The sequence below is a fragment of the Sturnira hondurensis genome, unplaced genomic scaffold (assembly GCF_014824575.4).
Source record: "Sturnira hondurensis isolate 20B ecotype Veracruz unplaced genomic scaffold, ASM1482457v3 Scaffold0003090, whole genome shotgun sequence".
NCBI lineage: Eukaryota > Metazoa > Chordata > Mammalia > Chiroptera > Phyllostomidae > Sturnira > Sturnira hondurensis.
The window spans coordinates 2,219,215-2,240,867 of record NW_028075721.1 but is presented as its reverse complement, the minus strand read 5'-3'; the positions used below and the strand labels follow the sequence as shown (position 1 = coordinate 2,240,867).

Sequence of the window (21,653 nt, the reverse complement as noted above, 5' to 3'; positions counted from 1 at the left end):
GGGTCACCTTGCTGGAACCAGAGGTGTGGCTGCGCCGGCAGCCCTCCCTCCCTCCCTCCCTCCCCCACCTACCTCACCTTGGGGTGGGGCGGGGCCTCCTCTTCAGGGCGGGGCGGGGCAAGCGCCATCCTCCAACCTCCAGACGCCAACCCGGAACTGGCCTCGGCTCCCTCGGGAAGGACAGAGCGCCTGGCCAGGTGTGGGAGTGAGTGCCGGATACCGGCATCAGGCTACAGACAGGGGGACACCCTCATTGTCCCCAGGGGCCCAGACCAGGTGCGACCTCCACAGGAGGTTTACCGACGGTTTAGAAGGCAAAGGCGCCCCACCCCAGCTTGACCATGGCGCCCCCAAGGGACGTGGTGAAGATCGCCGTTCAGAAGCGTGATGCCATCCCGCAGCTCATCCAGTTGGACCAGGTCACCCGGCCAGTCCGGCCAACATCCACCCTAGCCCACCTCTAGGTCGCCCCCTTCCCCTCAGAACAGCCCGCCCTACCCCTTCCCCAGGTTCTTCCCCAACTCCTCCCCACTCCTGGCCTCGTGAGTGACCTCTTCACTTGCAGGCAAAGCCCCTGGCCGCTGTGCTGAAGGAGGTGTGCGACGCGTGAGTGCCGGCCTGTCAGGCCAGGAGGTGGGGGAAAGGCAGGAGGGAGGGGGCTCACCATACCTGCCTCACTGAGCCTCCTCTGCCTACAGGTGGAGCCTGGCTCACTCTGAACGCTATGCCCTGCAGTTTGCCGATGGGCACAGGAGATACATCACTGAGAATGTGAGTGCCCACTGCCCACTGTTCAGACCCTTCTAATTCCCGGCCCTGATTCCTCCCACTCCTCACCCTACTGGAATGTGATCTTTCACCGAGTTCCCAATCCTGCCTTGTTTACAACCCCAGGTAACCAACCCTCAGGGCCCTTCCTGACTACTCTCCCTTTTCTGCTGTCTTCTCCAGAACCGCTCAGAGATCAAGAACGGCAGCATCCTGTGCCTCAGCACTGCCCCAGTAAAGCCCCTCCTGGCCCCACCCTCATTCCCTGCCCCACTGCCATACTTCCTTTCTGTCCCCCTATGCCTCTGCCCCAGGTCTAGAGGCTCCAGTCACATTGCTGCAGTGTTCCACCTGGTGGACACCCTGGTCCCCACACCACAGTCCCCACTCCTTACCTCCACCTAGCCTCCTCACTCACCTTTGCTTCTGCTCCTGCCCCTGCCAGGACCTTGAGGCTGAGCAGCTGTTGGGTAGGCTGCAGAGCGGGAGTCGTGACGGGCGCCGAGAAGCCCTGCAGCACCTTGCCCTGCTGGCCCCCGACATGACCTTTGCCCAGGAGGTCATCAGCCGTGATGGGCTAAAGAGGCTAGGCACCATCATTGAGGAAGGGGACGAGTGAGCATTGGGCTGTGGTTGGTGGTGGACGTGTTGGGGCTGGGGGTCCTGATCCGGGCCCTGCTCAGCCCCAGATGTCCCCCCAGCCTAGGGGAGGTGCTGGCCCTCGCACTGCAGGCCTTCTTGGAGCTCATGGAACACGGAGTGGTGTCCTGGGAGACGCTCACTATCCCCTTTGTTAGGAAGGTGGGTGGGCTTTCCTAGGGACAGCAAGTCGGGGAAGTGGGGTGGTGTTAGAATCTGGCCATCTGTGCTGGTCAGGTGGTGACAGCCCCTACCCCTATTACAGGTGGTGTGCTATGTGAACATGAACCTGATGGATGCATCTGTACAGCCGCTGGCCCTCAGGTTGCTGGAGAGTGTGACCTTAAGCAGTCCTGTCCTAGGCCAGCTGGTCAAAAATGAGGTTACACTGGATAGGCTGCTGGTGCACCTACAGGTGTAAGTCTCTTGGGGTGGGATACAGATGAGGGGAGCACAGCCAGACCCTGGATGGTCCATTGAGCCCTCTTCTTGTTCCAGGATGAACCAGCAGCTGCAAACCAAGGCCATGGCACTGCTGACAGCCTTGCTGCAGGGGGCCAGCCCCGTTGACCGTAAGGTGGGTGTCCATCTGGGAGGTGGAGGAGGGGCAGGAGCCAGTGAGCACTGTGCTCCGCCCTGGGCCTAGAGTCGGTGCTCATGGTAGGGTCATATTATCTAAGCCCCCTTCCCACCCACCCTCAGCAAATGCTTGACAAACTGTGGCAGAGAAACCTTCGCCCGTTCATCTATAAGGTACGAAGCACTGGGCCAGGCGGACCCCTCCCTATTCCTCCTCTCCCAGTGAGCCCGAGCTCACACTCATGGACTGGCTGTCCTCCAGAACATCATCCACAGTGCAGTGCCAATGGGTGACGAGATGGCTCACCACTTGTATGTGCTGCAGTCCCTTACACTGGGGCTGCTGGAGCCGCGCATGCGGATGCCACTGGACCCCTACAGCCAGGTGGGTGCCTTTGGGGTACACAGGCTGGGGGCAGCTGGAGCTTGGCCTTGAGTCAGATGTGACTCCTCCCCACCCCCAAATGGTGACCCCAGGATCAGCGGGACCAGCTGCAGGCCCTGCGCCAGGCTGCCTTTGAACCAGAAGGGGAGTCCCCTAGTGCTGGGCTGAGTGCTGACCGTCGCCGTTCCCTCTGTGCCCGCGAGTTCCGCAAACTGGGCTTCTCGGTGAGTGGCCCTCCCTGAGCTCCCCACCCGTGCCTCAACGCAGGACTGCTGTTGTTCCAGAGGGCAGGGGCCCTGCCTCAGCTGCCTGTCCCCGTTCTTCCAGAATAGCAACCCCGCGCAAGACCTAGAGCGCGTGCCCCCCGGCCTGCTGGCCCTGGACAACATGCTCTACTTCTCCAGACACGCACCCAATGCCTACAGCCGGGTCAGTGTTGGGGAGGGGGTGGGCAGAGCAGGATGCCTGCCTGTGAGGGTCCCCATGGGCTGAGCTGTGACTCCCCGCCCCATACTCTACTGCTGCCACCCCAGTTCGTGTTGGAGAACAGCAGCCGCGAGGACAAGCACGAGTGCCCCTTTGCCCGAAGCAGTATCCAGCTGACCGTGCTGCTGTGCGAGCTGCTCCACGTTGGGGAGCCCTGTGAGTGGGACTGGGCAGTGTGTCCGGGAACAGGGGACGGAAGGGCAGAGAGGGCCAGGGGCTTCACATACTTTCTCCCTGAGCCCCTCCTGCCCCCCTGCTCCAGGCTCCGAAACGGCCCAGGACTTTTCACCCATGTTCTTCGGCCAAGACCAGAGCTTCCATGAGCTCTTCTGTGTGAGCATCCAGCTGCTGAACAAGACCTGGAAGGAGATGCGGGCCACACAGGAGGACTTTGACAAGGTGGGTGAGTGGGAGCTGGGAGGCCTCGGCCAGGGCAGGGGGCTGTACCGGGGGGTACCCAGAGCTCAGACCCTGAACTGAGCCTGGGGTGGCCCCAGGTCATGCAAGTGGTCCGGGAGCAGCTGGCCCGCACGCTGGCCCTGAAGCCCAGCTCCCTAGAGCTCTTCCGAACCAAGGTGAACGCGCTCAACTACGGGGAGGTGCTGCGACTGAGGCAGACAGAGCGCCTGCATCAGGAGGGCACGCTGGCCCCTCCCATACTGTGAGTGGCAGTGATGGGTCCAGTCCTAGGCCCTACTTTCCCTGGTGACCCATGGGCCTTGCCCCAGGTCAGTCCTGTCAGCAACCCTTCTCCCCGCAACCAGGGAGCTTCGGGAGAAGCTGAAGCCTGAGCTCCTGGGCCTGATCCGCCAGCAGCGTTTGCTCCGCCTCTGCGAGGGGACCCTCTTCCGCAAGATCAGCAGCCGGAGGCGCCAGGGTTGTTGAGTGGGCAGGGGCACAGAGGGCGGCTGGCTTGGGGTCAGGGCCCCCCTTACCTTTCCTTCCCTCTTCCCCTTGCTGCCCAGACAAGCTGTGGTTCTGCTGCCTGTCCCCCAACCACAAGGTGCTGCAGTATGGGGATGTGGAGGATGGTGCCAGTCCACCTGCCCCCGAGAGCCTCCCAGAGCAGCGTAAGGAGGGCAGGGGCAGGGGTAGGACACCCGCTTTTCCAGACCACCCATGCCCTGGGATACCTAGGGCCCCAGTGGTCAGCCCAGCTTCTTCCTGCAGTCCCTGTGACTGACATCAGGGCACTACTGACTGGCAGGGACTGCCCGCACGTCCGGGACAAGGGCTCCGTGAAGCAGAACAAGGTGAGGCCAGTGGAGGCTTGGGCTCCTTCCCACCTGCCCTGCCCGGCCCCCTGCTCAGTGCTTCTGGTTCCCTTGCCTCCCCAGGACCTCTATGAGTTAGCTTTCTCAGTGTGCTATGACCATGGGGAGGAGGAGGCGTACCTCAACTTCATTGCCCCCTCCAAACGGGAGGTGAGTGTCCGGGCAGGCAGAGCTAATGTGGGCAGATGGGCAGGGGAAGAGACTGGCAGGCCCTCATGGCGCTGGCTCCGTCCCCAGTTCCACCTTTGGACAGATGGGCTGAGCACCCTGCTGGGCAGTCCCATGGGCAGTGAGCAGACACGACTAGACCTGGAGCAGCTGCTGACCATGGAGACCAAGTTGCGCTTGCTGGAGCTGGAGAACGTGCCCATTCCTGAGCAGCCACCCCCTATCCCCCCACCCCCCACAAACTTCAACTTCTGCTATGACTGTAGCATCGCTGAACCTTGATAGATTGGCCAAGGGCCACAGCTGCTGCCACTATGGTGGCCGTGAAGGGTGAAGGGTGGAGAAGTGAAGACACCCTGATCAGCAGAGGCTGCAGCAGAAATAAAGTCTGTTTGGCTCCTGGGTATGCGTCCAGCCAGCTGTGCACACGGTAGGCCACGCCTGCCTTCACACTTAGCTGGTGGATGAGATGTGGGGCATCAGGCCAGGGCCACAGCTTGGGGCCACAAACCTGAGCAGCTATAGCTGAGGGGCTGGTGCTCTGGAAGAGGGCCCTGTTGTCCTTTCTCAGGGCGAGTCCTCAGCTCCCCTCAGTGCTGGGTCTGCAAAGAGGGGTGGCCTGTGTATGGGGGGCACCAACCAAGGGAGGGCTGGCACTACCAGCCAGGTGAGGGAGAAGCCGCAGGGCAGGAGGCATCACCCCAAGTGGACACCTTCCCGGGCAGCATTAACAGGGGTCTAGTTGGGGAGCTATGTTTCCAGAGGCTCCTGACAGAGCGCAGTTGAGAATGCTGCTTGGCCTGCCCTGTGTCCTTTGAGGGACTTGGAGGTCCTCTGGTTAGAGGCCGGAGAGAGGAGACATGAAGCTGGGCCTGCTTTGTCCTTGAAGGGCAGACTTAGAATTCCAGAAGACATTCTCAAGTGGTGGGAGGATAGTCTGATGGAAGGGGATTTGGTGAAGGAAGCCTGAATTCTAATTAAAACCCACTGCAGGGGGGTGGGATGGGGGCCACAGGCAGGCCAGAGCCCCTGGGGTCAGAACTAGCTAGGGGTATGGGGCCCAGCTGGATGGAGGTCACACTCAGAGGTCATGGACCCTAAGCCTCTGGGGCAAAGAGGAGCACTCCCGCCCACAGGACCCACAGGACAAGCTGAAAGCTGCCACCTCTCTCTGACCTCCTTTTCCACGTCTCTTGCTACCTCCTTCCTATCGCCTCCTCAAATATCTTTTATAACAAATTTAATCATCAACATGTTACCTTGAAAAGTGATGAAATGACATTTCCTTTGGAGAAATGCTGAGTGTCCCCTCCCCCAGCTAAGTTTCTGACTCAGGTACCCAGAGATTCCCCACCATTCTTGGAATAGTCTGCAGTTGAGTTCAAGGTGAAAATGGGTGTGGGGATCCCAGATGCAGTTAAGTTCCCCAGTACTCCTCCTCAGCGGTCTGGACCCTTGTGTGGGCACCGTCATCTTGACAGGGACCTCCTGACTTCCTGCCTCCAGGCTTGCCCCTCCAGTCCTTTCAACACCAGCTACCATGGCAACTTCGTCACATGTGAAGCTGATCTGAGCACACACACCACCCCCGCCCTACATTTTTCAGCGTTTCCCTATTGTCCAGGGGACAGTGGTCACCGTGCCATGATGGACAGAGTTGAGATGGACTGCAGACGTAGTTTAAGTCTTCCAACAGCGTGCCTGTGGCTTGCAGGGTTCCCAGTGATTGGTCCATGCTGGCACCCTCCCTCTGTTGGGCCTGGACCCTCCCGCCTCCAGCACCAGCTCTGGCCTGCCACGTGCACCTTCCAGTCCCTTCTGCCTGGCTGCCCTCTTCTCTCTCTTCTCATTTTTTTCCTGCCTCGAGACCTTCCTTGACCTCCCAGGCTAAGTTCATTGCTCCCCTGGGCTCCCAGTCCCAGGTGCTTGTTTTTCATTTGTGCACACCTGCGCACTGGGCTGTCCCTGCCTGCTGGCTGATTTGCCTCACCAGTTGGCCCAGAGGCTGGGCAGGCTTTGACCCTTCTGAATCCCCACATGAAGCAGGCACTCAGGCAGCCCGGCTGGCTGCTCCTAGAACTGATGGACAGATGGACAAAGTGTAGGTAGACATATGGAGGGCCAGAGACATTCTCAGACCTGCTGTTGAAAATTCACCGGTGGTTTAAGAAGTTGGACTAGAGGACCTCTAATGCCCCTTCCTACCCAGAGATGCCATTCGCTGTCCTCTTTCATTCTGAAGACAACCCCATGGACTCCGGCATCAATAATCAGTGTGTTCCTGGGTCTGGCTGGGCCGAGTGCATGCAGATGTCCCTTTGCTGCAGGACCTGCCTGGGAGCTCATGCTGGGCTTTTGGAGTCTCCCACCCCGTGGGGCTTTGTGTTTCTCCCGTCATCCCTGGGTTGGTCTGGGCTGCTTCAACTGAGGTGAGGAGGGGAAGGGAGGGGCTCTTCAGTCTGAGAACTTCAGATAAGGAGGTAAAATCTGGAATTTTTAATCTTGTTTGGGTTTACAACAAAGGCTGGCTTGGCTGCTAAAGTTCAGTGCTGGTGGGGGACTAGAGGGGCTCCTGTAGGGAGCAAGGTGGGGCACAGGCTTTAGGTGGGAGAAGTGGGCAGGGCGAGGCACATGTGGTCTGCTCCTCCCCAGCACCAGACCCTGCCACCTACGGGCCTGGTGCTTCCAGACCCAGGCTTGGCCAGCAGAGCAGGAGCTGGCACTTCCAGGTGCCTGTGGCAGCCACATGGAGCTGGAAAGAAGCCCTCGCCAGGTTGTGGGGTAGACTGGGGTAGGAAGCACCCTGGGCTTCCTTGGATTAGTCCCACCTCCAGGCCTAGCCAAGGTATGTACATCTTGGGGAAGGGGTTCTTGCATGTAGCAGAGGGAAACAGGAGTCAAACTCCAGGTCCAAAAGTCAGGGCTAGGGACTGTGGAAGCTGAGCAACAGGGGCTGCTTACCCACCCGGTTGGTCTCAGAGTGTTAGGGTCAGGTCAGCCCCTCCCACGAAGCGTGACTGGATGCAGGTTGCCTGGGGTAGTTGGGCTTGGAATCGCCTGACGGCAGCCATGCTAATACCAGGGCACATGGCGACATCTAACATCTGGATCTGCTTGCATGCCTGCCCAATGGAATCCAGCGTTCTGCAGGGAGGTCACCGTGTGGGTGCCTGGCCCAGCGTGGAGCCCCAGCCCAGCCCCTGCACTGTGGCATCATCGGACACACTCACTGCTCTGTGAGCTGACTGCAGCTGGACAGGTTGAGGTGCTGCAGCCTCGGCCAGGAGCTGGCTGCCTGGGCCCAGCCCTCATCACTGAGGAGGCCACAGTGACTCAGTGCCAAGTGCTCCAGGCTAGGGCAGCCTCTGGCCACAGCCACCAAGCCCTTGTCTGTGAGTGCTGGCAACAGGCTCAGTGACAAGTGCCTCAGCTGGGGGAACTGGAGCACCTGCAAAGATGAGGGGTGTTGGGATGGGGTATCATATAGTACTGGAGCCCAGGGCCCAGGGGCTCTTCCAGGTTCCCCCACCCACAGCCAAAGGAGAGGCCACAAGTGGCAGAAGCCAATGAGAAACTTTTTCCAAGCAAAAAGTGGGTCAGCCCAGGCCCCTGCTCCAGTCCCAGGCCCCTCAGCCTCCCCACAGCCCCAGCCCCACACCTTTGCCAAGCTGGCGTCAGTCAGCTTGCTGCAGGCTGTGAGGTCCAACTCCTGAAGAGCCCGCAGCATGAGCAGGGAGGGGCCCTGAGGCTGGGGAGAAGGAGACGCATTGGGGCCCAAGGTCTGATGCTCCAGCTCTGGGTGTGGCTGTGGGAAGAGGCGCCTGCTTCTCGGGTTCCTCTCTCCCGAGTTTGGCCCTCCAGTGTTCCAAGAAAGAGACTCAGGAGGGGTAGGACATCAGGTGAACCCGGGGACCACCCCACCCTCCATGACCTCGAGGGTCCCACACCTGGGATCCCTGTGCTGGCTCCTCACTTGGTTCCCCCAGTCCCAGAAGCCCCCAGTCACAGAGCTCCTTGCACCAGGCCAGGCGCAGGACTGAGAGGGGAGTGAGGTAGGTGCAGATGGCCTGCAGGGTCCGGTTGGTGAGGGCCACACAAGAGGATAAGTCTAGCACCCTGAGACTTGGGCCCAGCACTCGGATCAGGGAGAACACTGAGGTGTCCTAGGAGGAAAGTGGAGAAGGGAGAGAGCAATGGAGAGGTGGCTTGTGCCTGTGTCACCAGGCTTAGCAAGGGTCACTAGGGAGGTTCTGCCCAAGGTTCTGGCCCCACAGGCAATAGGGAGGTCCCAGAGGGTCCCCAGAGGGAAGCAACAACGTCCCTGCACTATGAAAGGGCAGAGAGGACAGAGGGGGCCATGGCAGGTAGGACACTAGGGAGAGTTTGCTGGAAGATAAAGGCCTAGGTTGGCCGGGGCAGGAAAGATGCGGATGGAAATTTCTAAGGTGCCTGCCCAGACTGTGCCCCCAGTTCCCACTGAAAGGGTGGGCTGAGGTTGCCCTCTGCCCACAGCTTGCTGGACTGGAGGTAGCCATCCGGCTAAACAGACACAATCATAACGCTCCCTCTGGCTTTGACACGGAACTGTGGGGTCATGGGGCGAAGAGCTGCCACCTGGCAGAAGCAGTCGTGGCTAGGGGAGCAGAGCTAAGGGCCGAGGAGAGAAAACTGGTTTGTAGAGAGATGGAGACAAGAGTGTGAGGCTCCGGAGAGGGGCAAGGAAGAGGGGGGAGGGCCCGGGAAGAGAGGCGCTTGTGGGGAAAAGGTTAGAGACGGTCTTCAGGTTGGGAATGCCCTGGTCTCACTGGCGGACTAGAGGAAAACCCACTGAAGGAGGCTGACACTGCCAAGGCGGGGGTGCCATCCAGAGACACAGGGCGGAGCCCTATCTGAGAGAGTGGCTTCAGCCCAGAAGTGACCCTGCTACTCCCACATCACATTAGTTCCTTCAGGCCCTGCTTGAGAGACCTCTTCTGGGTCACCTCGGTGTCCCTTCCCCACAGGGCTTCGTTCTGTCACCTCCTTTCACCAGGCTTCCTTGCCTCTGGAACACCAGCCCACAGCGCCCTCTGCAGCCTGCAGTAGTCCCCTCGTGGGCTGGGCCACCCTAGCCTCCTGGACCTCCCCTTGCCTGAGCCCACAGTGGGGAGCTGCCAGGAGTGCTGGGTGGGGGCCGTGCTGTCTTGGTCTAGGCTCCTTCCCTGTCCCAGACCGGGTCCCAAGTTCAGTTCTAACTACTATTCCTTGGACACAAACACCAGGCAGCTCCCCCCTGGTGTTTGTGCCGCAGGCCCAGTTCCCCCAGCTTCCAGCCCTGGTGAGGGAGGAAGGGGATGGTAGGCTCACCTTGAGTGAGGAGCAGTAGGCCAGGCTGAGGGAGGCCAGTGGGGGTGGAGCTCCTTGCACCGAGCCCAGGGCCTGGGCCAATTCCCGCCCGCTCACCAGACAGCACTCGGCCATGTCGAGGCTCTGCAGCTCATGCAGGGCCCCCAGGGCTGTACATCCCGCATCTGTCAGCCGCTGCAGCTTTCTCAGCCTCAGGTGCTGCAGGTGCCGCAGACCCCGGCTCACAGCCAAGAGTGCCCCATCTGCCAGTTCTGAGCAGCCGCTGAGGTCCAGGGAGGTAAGGTCCGGCTGTAGGCGGCAAAGGGTGGCCACAGCCTCTGTGGAGAGGTCCCGGCAGCTATGCAGGCTCAGCTCCTGAAGCTGTAGCCCGGCCACCTGGCCCAGGGCCTGCAGGGCCCCGGGTGGCAAGCCAGTGCCACTGAGGTCCAGGGCATGCAGCCTACCAGCCCGCTCCTTCAAGAATCGAAGCAGGTTGCGGAAGGAGAGTTGGGAAGCTGAGGAATCCTGGGGGCCAACGGAACCGCGGGCTGGGCCTACCTCAAAGGTGAGGTGACAATAGGCCAAGGAGAGGCGCTCTAGGCTGGGGGCACAACAGCTGAGCCGATTGAAGCTGAGATCCGCCAGGTCTCGCAGGCCGGCCAGGCTGAGTTCACGGAGATCACTCAGTGCCTGCCGGACCCGCTCTGCCATTTCGGGCTGAGCTAGCAGCATGCCTGATGCAAAGAGGCTGTTGCAGCCACTGAGGTCAAGGCTACGCAGGCCTGGGCAGCTCAGGATCAAGGCCACAAAGGAGGCCTCTGTGGGGCTGCCCCCACCGAGGCACAAGCTCTGCAGGTGCGGGCCCAGGTGGTGGGCAACAGACTGCAGCACCTGTTGTGAAGCTGGTGAACCATCCAGGTTGGTCAGGCTGATGCAGGAAATGCCCCTGAGGCCCAGGCTCTCGATGGCTGGGAGGGAGGCCGAGGACACGGGGATGTTGTACCGCACGTTCATCTAAAGGGCAGCAGTAGGCCTGGGTTAGCCCTCTGGTCTCAGAGGGTGATGGGCGTCAGGTCTGGTGGCAAGTTGCTGATTAGAGGTTGAGGGCAGGTATATGTGGCAGGACCCCTGTATATGTGACGTCATGTGTGGTTGAAGGGGTACTGGTGGAAATTGGGAGCTGGGAGGAGAAGTCACACTGGGGCTCGAGGGGATGGATGACTTAAGAGTAGGGCAGGACGATTAGTGATGAATGGGTCTGGATGCCTATGGAGTCCTGTGGGGAGCTGGTGTGCTGGGTACAGGAGTGTTGGGGGGGACTGGAGGAGACCCAGCAATACCTCCAGGAAGCAGGACAAATTATGCTGGACCCCAACCTTTGGGTCTTTCAGAAGGTGGCCCTGAGACCTATGGACTCAGCCCTTGGCCTGAGCTAAGCAACCAGCCTCCCCTACTTTCTCGAAAGCACATAAACAGCCCTCAGAACAGGACGGAATGAGGCAGTGTGTCACTCACCACAACCCTCTGTGGCCCAGATGCCAGAGGTCTGGGGCAGGCAGAGGCCAAGGTCCCCTCGGTGTCTCGGCCACACGAATGCTTGCAAAAATGAGTTTCGTGTGTAAGTGAAAATGCAAGTGTGTGTGCACATGCTAACACCAGTGAGCTCCACAGGCTCCAGAGTTCAGGATGTGCTTGGGACCCCTGAGGCTCATCTCTGGAGGGTCCGTCTCATCCGGACAGATGAGAGAAGGAAGGAGAAGCCTCCATTTCTAGGGGTGGGAACTAAGAGAATGAACATCAGAGAAGCCAAGCTGGCCTTGCTGTAGATGAACAGGAGGGCAAGAGAGGAGAGAACAGGGTTGTGGCAGGGGTAGAGGGTGGGGGGCAGCTCAGGGCTGTCATTTCGGGAGTACGCTGGCTTGTGCAGGAGTTTAGGGATGCCCCAGCTAAGGAGATTTTTCACAAAACTTTCCCTGACCTCGTGCCAGAGAGAGCCAAAGGGCAGTTGGTACAGGTCTCTGTGGAACAGGTCTGTGGTGGAAGGGAGAGGAGAGTTCTAAAACCCTAGGGCTGTTTCTCTACCTGAGGGTCCCCAGGTTGCAGGAAGTGGTACCAAGCCAGGCTCTCCTTTCAGCCCATCAACACGATTCTGATGCAGGAGAGAGAACTCCCTGAAAAACTCGCCCTGGCAACAACGGTAAGAACAGGCTCCTGCTCCCTGCTGTACCCCACAGAACAGCTCCAAAGGGACGCAGAAAGGTAGAGATAACACATAATAGGCACTCCTGCAAGACGCTTAACAACAGGATCCTCCCAGAAACAGACACACAGAACTCATCGCCGGGTGTGGAGAAACCAGCCCGGCCTCCGCCAGAAGGAAGCAGCAACCTAGGGCCCCCGTCGCTGTCATCATGGGAAGGAGCGCATGGTAAGTGCTGGGGACCAGCTCCTGGCCGCTTCCACAGGAACCGGGAGTCAACCAAGCTCCCTTCCTGCACCCTACTCCCTGAACATGGCCATCAGGGTGAGAGCAGCAGGCCCCTAAATCCCCTCATGGTGACAGGGACACAGTGGGGAAGGGGGACTCCCAAGGACCTGGGACCCCCTCCCAGAGTTAAGGAGAGCTGGGGAAGATCCCAGTGTGAGGGTGGGGAGGGCGATGAAAAGATCAGGGAGAAGAGGTTTTAGAAAGGAAAGGCAGAGCCGGCCTCCAACCGTGTCAGAGCCCTGTGTGCCAGATGCTGCACGGACTGAAGTGGCTGGGGGAGTGCAGAGCCTGCTGGTTGCCAGGGCAGCACCCCGCCCCCTCGGTCACGAGCTACCCCGAAGGCCCCCTCTGCCTTCAGTCTTTCCTCTTTCTCTTCCTTCCCAGGCCTGGAGGGGCGGGGATGTCCCTTCTCTCCTGCTGCCTCCCTAGGAACAAGGTAGACAAACAGCTAAGGGAGGGCACTGGCAGTCAGCCCAGGGTCCAAGTCCAGGGCTGGCTGGTCGCCGCAAAAGCCACTGGACAAAGGCACAGGGCCTGGCCTAAAGGCCTTCCAGCTCACCTACCTCCCTGCTTGCCACCATTTTTCTTGGTGGGGAGGGGGCAGCCTATAAGTCACCACCCAAATGGCCTAGCCTGGACTCAAAGTTTAGGAGCCCAGGAACAGCCTATAGGGCTGCATGTCATCTGTCGGGGGCAGAGCAGCAGGCAGAAGGAGCAGTCTCCTGGGCCCTTGTCTTTGGCCCTGGTATAGCAAAGGCCCCCTTCCCAGGCCCTCGGAAGATGCTTCTGGAGGCTCAAGGAAGGGTACCTACTCCAGTTTTAGCAGCCCTATCCACAGAGGGGCCAGCTAGCCTCTGGTCTCCTCCTTTCCCAATGCTGGTATCTTTTGTTTAAAGGATTTTTAAGGTTTTAAGTCTATTTATCTTTAGAGGGGAAGGGAAGGAGAGAGGGAGAGAAATATCAATGTATGGTTGCCACTTGAGCATCCCCTGCTGAGGAATGGCCTGCAACCCGGGCATGTGCCCTGACTGGGAATTGAACTGCGATCCTCTGGTTTGCAGGCCCATGCTCAATCCACTGAGCTACACCAGCCAGGGCCCAGTGCTGGTATCTTAAGAGTAAATACAGTCATTTGGGAAATGCCCTATACCTGCTTAAAGTGACATGTCCTTTGTCATAGGGGCCAGCATTTCATTGTACCTACTGAAGCTGGAGCTGAGGCTGCAGGCCTGGGTGCAAGCCTGGAGAGCTATCTGCTAGAGAAATGGTCCTCTGTCTGCTGGTACAAGGAATCCAAAGCTAACACACCTGTTCTGGAGTCCTCTGAGAAAACAGGCCCTGGGGCTTTGGTCTCTAGAGAGAAGTCAGACTTCCAGGTCTTTATAAACACCTCAGACAATAGGAGGCAGAGGAGGGCAGAAGCTGAGGTGTCCTGGTTCACCCCAGTGACTAACTCAGCAGCAGGCAACCAGCCCCCACCACCCCACCCCTCAGAAACAGGCAGAGCCTGGGTGTATATGGGGGTGCTGCCTTTGTCTACCTTCTTATTTGGGAAAAATTGGGATTAAGTGAGGCAGGTCAGGGAGAATAAGTCACCAAGTCCAGTATCCTGGCCTGGCCTGGTGAGCCAGAATCTTCTGTAGCTCTGCTAGCTGGGGCTCTACCTGCTTATCACCCTGCACACACTGGGGCCCTGGAAGATGGTTCCTGCCTATAGGTTCTGCAGATTGCTCTCTGGGACATGGTGGTGGTATCAGCAGGGCCCTAGATGCCCTGGTACCTGGCCTCCCAGTGTGGCCAGCCCAGCGGGGACTGGGTTTTGCAGAAGCACCAACTGGTCTGTTTGGTGCTTCTGTCTGGAGCAGCCCCAGCACTAAAATGGTGGGCTCTGAGATCCCCAACTTGACCCACCTCTTCTTCACCTCACTCCCTTAACTCTTATTGCAGTCTCACCTACAGCTCAGGGCCTGACCGCCCACTTTGCTTCTTCTGCCCTCTCCTCCTTTTCTGCAGGAGTTCTGGGGAATTCTGTGCAGGGGAAGCCATGGTCTCCCCTCTGGCTTGCACCGTCAGCAATGGCCACTTCTGGCTCCCCACCCCCAGCTCTCTTCTCATCCCCCTTGAGAATTCTCTCCAGGCCCCCTATCCTCCAGCCACGGAGCCTAATCTGAGGCACCCTCCCTTGCTCCAGCCTGCTCAGAGGTGACCTGCTCTGTTCCCAAAAGAAACTAAAGTCATCAGTGGCAAGGCCTTCTCCTTGTCACATTCACCAGCAGAACCCGCTCTGACCTCCTCCCCTCTCTTGCTCTTGGTCTACTGAGGCTGTCCCCTGCCTTCCCCAGAGTCCACAGATGCCCCAAAGTCTTAAACAACAAAAAACCTCCCTTGATCCTGCACCCCCTTCTCACCTCCCCTCTCTCCCCTGCCCTCCATAGCCATGCTTCTTGGAAGCAGGTGGGCACACCCACACCCACCATAGCCACCCATTTACGCCCCTCCCCCTGACTGCCACCACAGAGCCACTCATTCCTGGCAACAGCCGCCCTCCAGGAGGGCCATCAACATCTGCCATGCCCCCTGTATGGATGGCCAGTCTCCCCCTGAAGCTGTCTCCCACTGGGGGTTCTGAGACTCTGCTCTCTTGGCTTCCCACCTATCTTTCGGCTTCTTCCCCATCGGCTCCTTTTGGGGTCACCAAAAAAGAGAAAGACCCAGTGTGTAGGCAAGTGGGTTCCCCGAGGTTTTTTCCACTCTCCCCCTCTCACCTTTCCTTCCCCCGCCACTGGTTCCCCACCCTGGCAGTCTGCACTTCACCCCATCACAGCCACTTTAGGGTCCGCCTCCTTTTCCAGGACAGCAGACCCTCTGAGCCAGTTACTTGACAGCCCTCTCTCCGGATACACGGAGGTGCAGGCCTGAATTCACTGTATCATCCCCAGCTCTGCCCTTCTCCTGGACCCTCAGTGCCCTCCACCATGTTATCTGTGAGCTGGAAGTCTGGGTATCATCCTAGACTCCTCCCTCACATCCAATACCCAAAGTCCCTTCCACCCCATCTCCTTGATACATCGCAATATGCCCCTCTGCTTGCACTTCACTGCTCCTGCCTTATTGTCTGTCAAAAATATATTACAGCAGCTTACTGCTAGAGACCAGGGTCCTGGCCTCCAGTCTCTCTGGCTCCATCTATCCTTGCTGTCGTTGCCAGAGTGAGCCTCACCAAAGGCAAATCGACCCTCGTCGACCCTCTGACGGTTCTTCACTTCACAGGACAGAGGCTGGCTGACCCCGGAGCCCTTCTATGTCAGACCCCTGCCTCCTCCCCAGCCTCAGCCTCCCACGCCAGCGCCCCCTTCCTCCCCACCCCCAGCTCTGGGAATGCCAACCTCTGACCATTCTCTCCTGCTGCCAGGCCTCTGCTCAGCTGCTTTTTCTGCTTGCGGGTGTATGTGGGGGGGCGGTGTCCTATTCCTCACCTATTCCTATTTGTCTACTTTGCACATTTTAATTCTTCTTTCAGGACTCAGCCCAAGCATTCCCCACACCATGAAGTCTTTTCTGAATCTTTCCACTGCACCCCTGCTGCGCCTCATGAGGCTGAGGGCAGCACCCCAGCCTCTCATTGTGACTCTGCTGTCTCCCTGTGACTCCCAGCCCCAGCGCTGCGCCCTCCCCAGTCCCACACCCCTGGGGCCCCGCACAGTAGCTAGGCACAAGCAGGGACTCCAAGTGTCTGAGGCCCTTCCATGTGTCTCTGGCAACTCTCCATCGTCCCTCCGCCCTGTGACTATTCTAAACCTCCCTGCTGAGGTCCCGGCTCCTCCTTTTCTTACTCCCTTAACACAATTTAGCCTCCAAATTCACTAAGCAAGGAGGCCACTAGCCTCTGAGGAACCTCCTCAGGAAATGGCCCCACATTGCTACCCTCACCCCTCCAATTCCAGAGGAGCGGTGACATTCTCTCCATCTCATCAAAGACCCAGCCTTGCTCCCGAAGCCTGCCTCCTCCGCCACCTCAGGTGGCGCCCACCATTCCTGGCCCCTCTGGGCACACGCCCCTCCTCTAGTGCTTCCCTTCAGCATAGAAACCCACCGAGATTTCTCCCAACTGCACTCCTTTTGTTAGGCCCCCCTCAACCTCTCATCACTGCCCTATTTACTCCCTTCCTTTTGTGGGGAAATGTCTTACAAGTGAGGTCACTCTCTACACTTCCTTTCTCTCACGCACCCTGCACACCCCGCACCCTTCAATCCGTCTGTTTATTTTCCCCAGACACCACATGTGGCCGAAGCTGTGGGTGACCTTCCTGGGTGGCAATCATTATGGATACGATCTGTTCTTGATTTCCAAGATCCTCATGGGATTTGACAGTTAGTCCTCCACTTTGCGTCCTCTCTGCCTTTGACTTCTGGGCCCCCCTCTTGCTGGGATCTCCTGGGCCCCTCCGTTGGCTCCTGCTCCCTCCAATGCCCTGGCACTAGGGTCCTCCCCTTGGGCTTTCCCTCTCTGTGGTCTGCTGTTTCTGGGGCTCCTCACGCTCCCCCTGAGGGAATTTACTTATGTCCATGGCTTCAAATGCCACACATTTTTAAATGATACCCAAATGGGTATTTATTACCCAGACCCTTCTCTTGGATCCCTCACCCAGTAATCCAACTACCAACTAGATTTTACCATTTAGATGTCTCACACTTCAAGTTTTAAATAAAAGTCCAAATCAAATTCCTTTAGATAGTAAGCTCAGGGACACCGGCTAGATAACCCGACCCCAGACCCTGTACATTCAGTATGTGACCGAGGAGGATTCTAACCCAGCAGGGGAGGGGAAGGGAAGATTACACACAAATGCTGTTTGGGCTAATTGAAAACTAATCAGTTTAGCTTCTCTCTATCTCATAGCATAAATCAAAATAATTTCACCAAAACAACAATTAATATACTCACACTGTAAAAACAGAAGGAATGATTTTTTGCTGTGAGCCTAAAACTGCTCTACAAAAATAAAGTCGAATTAAAAAAAAAAGAAGAAAAACATGAGGGTGTATTTATCGGATCTCTGAAGCGGCTAGGGATCTCTAACTTTAAAAAGCAATGGAAGAAATAAGAAAAGATGTACAAAACCAACACCATAGAAATTTAACCTCTGTCTCATAAGTAAACACATCTACAAATTAAGTGAAAAGGCAAACATACTAGGACTGTATTTCAATAAATATGTAAAAGATGAATCTCTTTAATGTATAAAAATTTCATACAAATAGATAAGAAAAACACTAAGACCCCAGTAGTTAAATGGATAAAGAATATGAACAAACAAAAGAAGGAAATATAAACGGTCAGGTAATGAGAACACTGTTTGCACTCAGTAATAATCAAATAAGTGAAAAATAAAACAAAGAGTTACTACTGCTTGCCCTTCAAACTAGGGCAGATGTCTGCATTCACCTCGCAGCTGGGCTGTCTCCCACGCCGACTCACCCTCTCCAGCCCACTCTGCACTGCAGGTTTCTAAGGCACAAATCACCCCAGGTCACTCCCCAGCCTTAACATTCCTTTAAAGGCTTCTGGGTGGGAACCAGGGAAAGCCCCAGCAGTGCCTCCTGGCACGTGCGCCTGCTTGTCATCTGACCTGTCCGGTTGCACCTCCTGTCACTTCTCCCACATAGTCTAGGTCCCAATGGTAGGGAACTTGTGTGGTTGTTTCCAGAGCTATCTCACACCCTTGTGTTTTCACCCGTGCTGCTGCCAGTCCTGGAAGGCCAACCTTCATCTTCATCTTGTTCCTCCAGGAAGCCCTCCCTGATGCTGCTGGTCTCCTTTGGCTGTCCTTCCTCATGTCCCCAGTTATACCCTTCATTCCAGTGCCACAGCCCTAAGCACACAATATTACCATCACTTGTCTTTCTCCTCCACAGGACTCTGGGCTCCTCGGGGGAGGGACTACACCTCAATAGCCTCAGCATGGTACCCAGAGTCATGTATGAATGTAATGTATGTACAAATATGTATGATTATTGAATGGGTGGATGATGTATGAGCACGGCCATGAGCAAGCTGATGTGAGACAACTGAGAATGGGCTGGGTGAGGGTGGGCACCTTACCTCCCGAAGGGCATTCCGGGCTGCACAGTACCAAGCCCGACTCACGAGGGAGGCCTCTTTCTGATCTGACAGAGGCAGGAAGCTCAGAATATATGTGAGTATCTGAGGGAAAAAGACAGGGCATTGGGGGCTGTTAGAGCTGGGGGCCTTTAGAACTTTCTCTGGCTGATAGCTCACTAGGCCGGAGGGGACTCCAGCACTGGTTTCTAGTGCATCTTAAGCCTCAGTCTTCATGTCCCGTTTACCTACCAAGTATCTTTACCATGAACAAACCCTTCCTGAACTCTGTCTGGATGCAGACTTGTACAGACTGGTAAAAACCAAGCTTCCTGCTCCATTTGCTAAAAAGATCCTGGGCATTGAGACCAGATAAACCTAATTTAAATCCTTACTCTATCAACTGACCTCTCTGAGCCTGTTTTCCTTATCTGTAAAATGGCAACTGTACTGAGTCTGAAGTGGGTTATTCTGAGAATTAAGTAACAGTAACATGTCTTGTGTAGGATCTAGAACCCAGCAAGTCAGGTGCCCCTTCCTGATTTTCAGGGAGCTACACTCCTTTCTCCTGCCCTCATAGGCCAGGATCTTGGAAACCATGCTTTTTCCGTCTTCTCCACTGCCAACCTGCCTTCTCAGCTAGTAGGGTATGATCCTAGCGAGACCCAGGCTCAGGCCCTCACGCCACTGATGTTCTATGAGGCTGGGAGGATGAGGTTGGAGGCCCTATTATAGGGAACTGGGAAGGGAGTCATTTGTGAGGCCAGGAATGACCTAATATCAACTCTTCTTTTCTTCTGAAATCTTCGTTCCTTGACTCTTGTGACACTGTGTTTTCTAGGGCTCCACTCACCACTCCACTTGCTGTTTCTGGATTCTTCTGCGGTTCCCAGGGCTTCAACCTGGGTCTTTCAATCTGTTTCCTTTCTAGGATAATAAATTCATTTGCACAGCTTCAACAGTTACCTCTATAGGAATAACCAACAATTCAACATCTGCACGTTGTCCTATTCGTGTGCTAGTCCAGTGTTGCCAGCTGTCCACAGAAGCCTTCATCCAAATATTTTACCATCACCTTCATCCCATCCAGAATTCATATTCTGCCCTCAGTCCAAAGCACCCCTCCTCCCAATTTTCCAGCACCTGAGCTTCAAGGCCAGCAGTGCATCTCATCTGAAGATTCTGATAGTACTTTGTACTCATCTGCTCGCCTGTGCCTTGCTCTCAGATACAGGTGTAAAACACGGGCTTTAGGCCAGGTTAACTTAGCCTCATTCAAATCCCAGCTTCACTACTTTCTAGCTGTGTAACTTGTGTGACCTCAGGCAAAGTACTTGACCTCTTTGAGCCTCAGTTTCCACACCTACAAAATGGGGATATTAGAAAATATAGGACATAGTCTTATGGGGATTAAATTATATACAATCCACTCTGGCTGATGCGGCTCAGCGGATTGAGTGCCAGGCTGAGAACTGAAAGGTCACTGGTTTGAGTCCTGTTTTAACAAAAAAAGTTATATATAATTATATGTCTATGCTTTATATATATAAACTTGATATGATGTGCTTGACACCTACTAGGCGGTCCATAAATGGTCGTTGGATTGCTGTTACTAACACTTCTACTTTTGAAATTTTACTTGGTAGCCAGATTTCCATCATTCAAACCTGAATTCCCTTCACTATTTTCCAGTTGACCTTCCTGTCTCCAGGCTCACCCCTGCTAATCATCCTGCACACTGCAGCAAGGTTAACAATCCTAAAACACACCTTTCAGTCTCAACACACCCCTGATGAAAACCTTCAGGGCATCCCAGTACCCTAAGGACAAAATCTCCACTCTCGGCCAGCCCTGCCAGGCCTCCATGCCCACCTGGACCCCTGATCCCAAAGCTTCCCCCATCCAGTCTCTTCTCTGTTCTACAAACACAGTCTGCCTATTTTCTTTGCCCATAGGGGCCTCTTTCCTGAAATGCCCCTCCTTAAGCTTCATCTCATCAGCCCATTCTGATCTCCTCTTCTCTCATCCTTAGCACACAGAGGGTGCTCAGCCAATACTTATTGGATTGAATTAAGGATGGATAGTCCTCAACCTCTGTTTTCACCAAAGGTTTGCTGCGGGGGAGGGGGGCGGGGAGATAAAGCAGATCAATTATTGAGGGAATGACTGGGGAGAATAGCCTTCTGGGCGAGGAAGGCTAGCCATGGGGAAGAGAACACTGATGGGGACTGGGAATGACCAAGTCCCCAACTCCAGGAGGAGGTAGGGAAGCCTGCCTAAGCTGGGATAAAGTAGTGCCCATCCTATCTTCTGGGGCTCAATAGCCAACCCAAGGATCAAAGGCAGAGGGCAGAAAAACCATCCTCACTCAGGGGATTCTGTGAGCTAAGAAGGGGAGTAGCCTTTCTAGAGGGACCAGAGGAGACAGTGATAAAGATAGAGTGCCATCCCAGGAATCCCATCCCAAGCAGTTACTAGAGATATGATTGGCCATTCCTGGGATCTTTGGGGATGAAGTAGATAACCTCTGGGGCCAAGGAGGTTCAACAGGGTGGGAGCAGTCCTATTTTTACTAAGGGGAAGGAGAGCCTTTCCCGGGTTGATGGGGAAAGGATGCCCTGTTCCCTGTGGGCAGCGGGAAGGGGTGGCCAACTCTCAGAGAGCAAAGTATGGAGCCGCCATCCCAAGAGTCCAGTGGGGACAAAATCTGTTATCCTCTCTGAACAATGTCAGCAGAGAGGTCTTGCTTCAGGCTAAGAAGGAGCAAACATCCCTAGGGGCCATCACTGGGGCCATCCCTAGGTGGGACGGCCATCACTGGGGGGGGGGGATGGGGAGCGGGCCTGTCCTTGGTGACAGAACTCTGTGACCATTTAAGGGGTTGATGGGAGGGGCAGTTTGTCTCCCACCGCCAGAGGTAGTAGACAGCCATCTTTCGGGGTGGAGGGAATGGAACGATCATCACAAGGGTCAATGGGGATAAGATCAGTTACCCTTCGGGGACGATGGGATGGAACAGACATCTTCTAGAACTGAGGGGGAAGGGAGGCCGTCTCAAGAGAAAGTGGGTAGGCAGAGGCCCTATCTTCTCTGAGATAACAGAACAGTCATCTCCTGAGCCCGATGGGGAAGAAAAAGATGCCCCTCAACTAAGGGGACGGAGTGGCCCAAAGGCGGAGCCGTTACCCAAAGCTTGCAGGTCCTATGATCTTCTGGACGGGTCGTTTCCGCCAGACAGGCGGGACCCGGCGAGCAGTCTGACAGCCCCTCCCCACAGCCCGGGACCCCGAGGGCGGGGCCTGTCCCGAGCTAGGCCTGGGGGAGGCCTCCTCTCACCTCCAGGGGCAGCGAATCCGCCATAGCATCCCTGCCGCCTCCGCCCCCGCGCAAGGCATCTGGGAAGTGTAGTCTCGCCAACTCTGGAGGTGGGGCTATGGAAGG

At 56.5% G+C, this 21,653-nt stretch overlaps 2 protein-coding genes across 8 annotated transcripts; one reads left to right on the top strand and one right to left on the bottom strand.

Moving 5' to 3' along the window:
• Nucleotides 1-124: 124 nt before the first annotated feature.
• On the top strand, nt 125-4,702 carry ELMO3 (engulfment and cell motility 3). Its single transcript, XM_037041531.1, has 20 exons — nt 125-419; nt 566-606; nt 699-771; nt 952-1,002; nt 1,214-1,383; nt 1,470-1,569; nt 1,673-1,824; nt 1,906-1,984; nt 2,110-2,160; nt 2,249-2,371; nt 2,464-2,595; nt 2,699-2,800; nt 2,905-3,013; nt 3,120-3,256; nt 3,355-3,518; nt 3,622-3,734; nt 3,823-3,927; nt 4,028-4,110; nt 4,195-4,281; nt 4,369-4,702. The coding sequence occupies exons 1-20, from the start codon at nt 342-344 to the stop codon at nt 4,579-4,581; spliced, it is 2,163 nt and encodes a 720-aa protein (XP_036897426.1). The 5' UTR covers nt 125-341; the 3' UTR covers nt 4,582-4,702.
• A 2,070-nt stretch (nt 4,703-6,772) lies between these two features.
• On the bottom strand, nt 6,773-21,606 carry LOC118983872 (Leucine-rich repeat-containing protein 29). Of its 7 annotated transcripts, XM_037041533.1 has the most exons (8): nt 21,549-21,606; nt 18,216-18,317; nt 9,646-10,638; nt 8,247-8,462; nt 7,958-8,104; nt 7,530-7,747; nt 7,265-7,443; nt 6,773-7,051 (listed from the first exon to the last, which is right to left on the bottom strand). In XM_037041533.1, the coding sequence occupies exons 1-7, from the start codon at nt 21,570-21,572 to the stop codon at nt 7,275-7,277; spliced, it is 1,869 nt and encodes a 622-aa protein (XP_036897428.1). In that variant the 5' UTR covers nt 21,573-21,606; the 3' UTR covers nt 6,773-7,051; nt 7,265-7,274. The 7 variants fall into 7 exon arrangements, with proteins under 7 accessions (XP_036897428.1, XP_036897427.1, XP_036897429.1 ...); XM_037041532.1 differs by having other exon boundaries at nt 6,773-7,443; XM_037041534.1 differs by having other exon boundaries at nt 6,773-7,443; nt 9,646-10,713; nt 21,399-21,597.
• Between the last annotated feature and the right edge of the window lie 47 nt (nt 21,607-21,653).

Bases quoted from the DNA above. Each gene is read 5' to 3' on its own strand.
- ELMO3 (XM_037041531.1), top strand. From the start codon at position 342: ATGGCGCCCCCAAGGGACGTGGTGAAGATCGCCGTTCAGAAGCGTGAT. The intron at 1,825-1,905 runs GTAAGTCTCTTG...TTCTTGTTCCAG, and splicing joins CTGCTGGTGCACCTACAGGT to GATGAACCAGCAGCTGCAAA. The intron at 4,282-4,368 runs GTGAGTGTCCGG...CTCCGTCCCCAG, and splicing joins TTGCCCCCTCCAAACGGGAG to TTCCACCTTTGGACAGATGG.
- LOC118983872 (XM_037041532.1), bottom strand. From the start codon at position 21,572: ATGGCGGATTCGCTGCCCCTGGAG. The intron at 10,639-18,215 runs GTAAGGTGCCCA...GCTGCCCTTTAG, and splicing joins CCCGGAATGCCCTTCGGGAG to ATGAACGTGCGGTACAACAT. The intron at 7,748-7,957 runs GTGTGGGGCTGG...TCATCTTTGCAG, and splicing joins CTGACGCCAGCTTGGCAAAG to GTGCTCCAGTTCCCCCAGCT.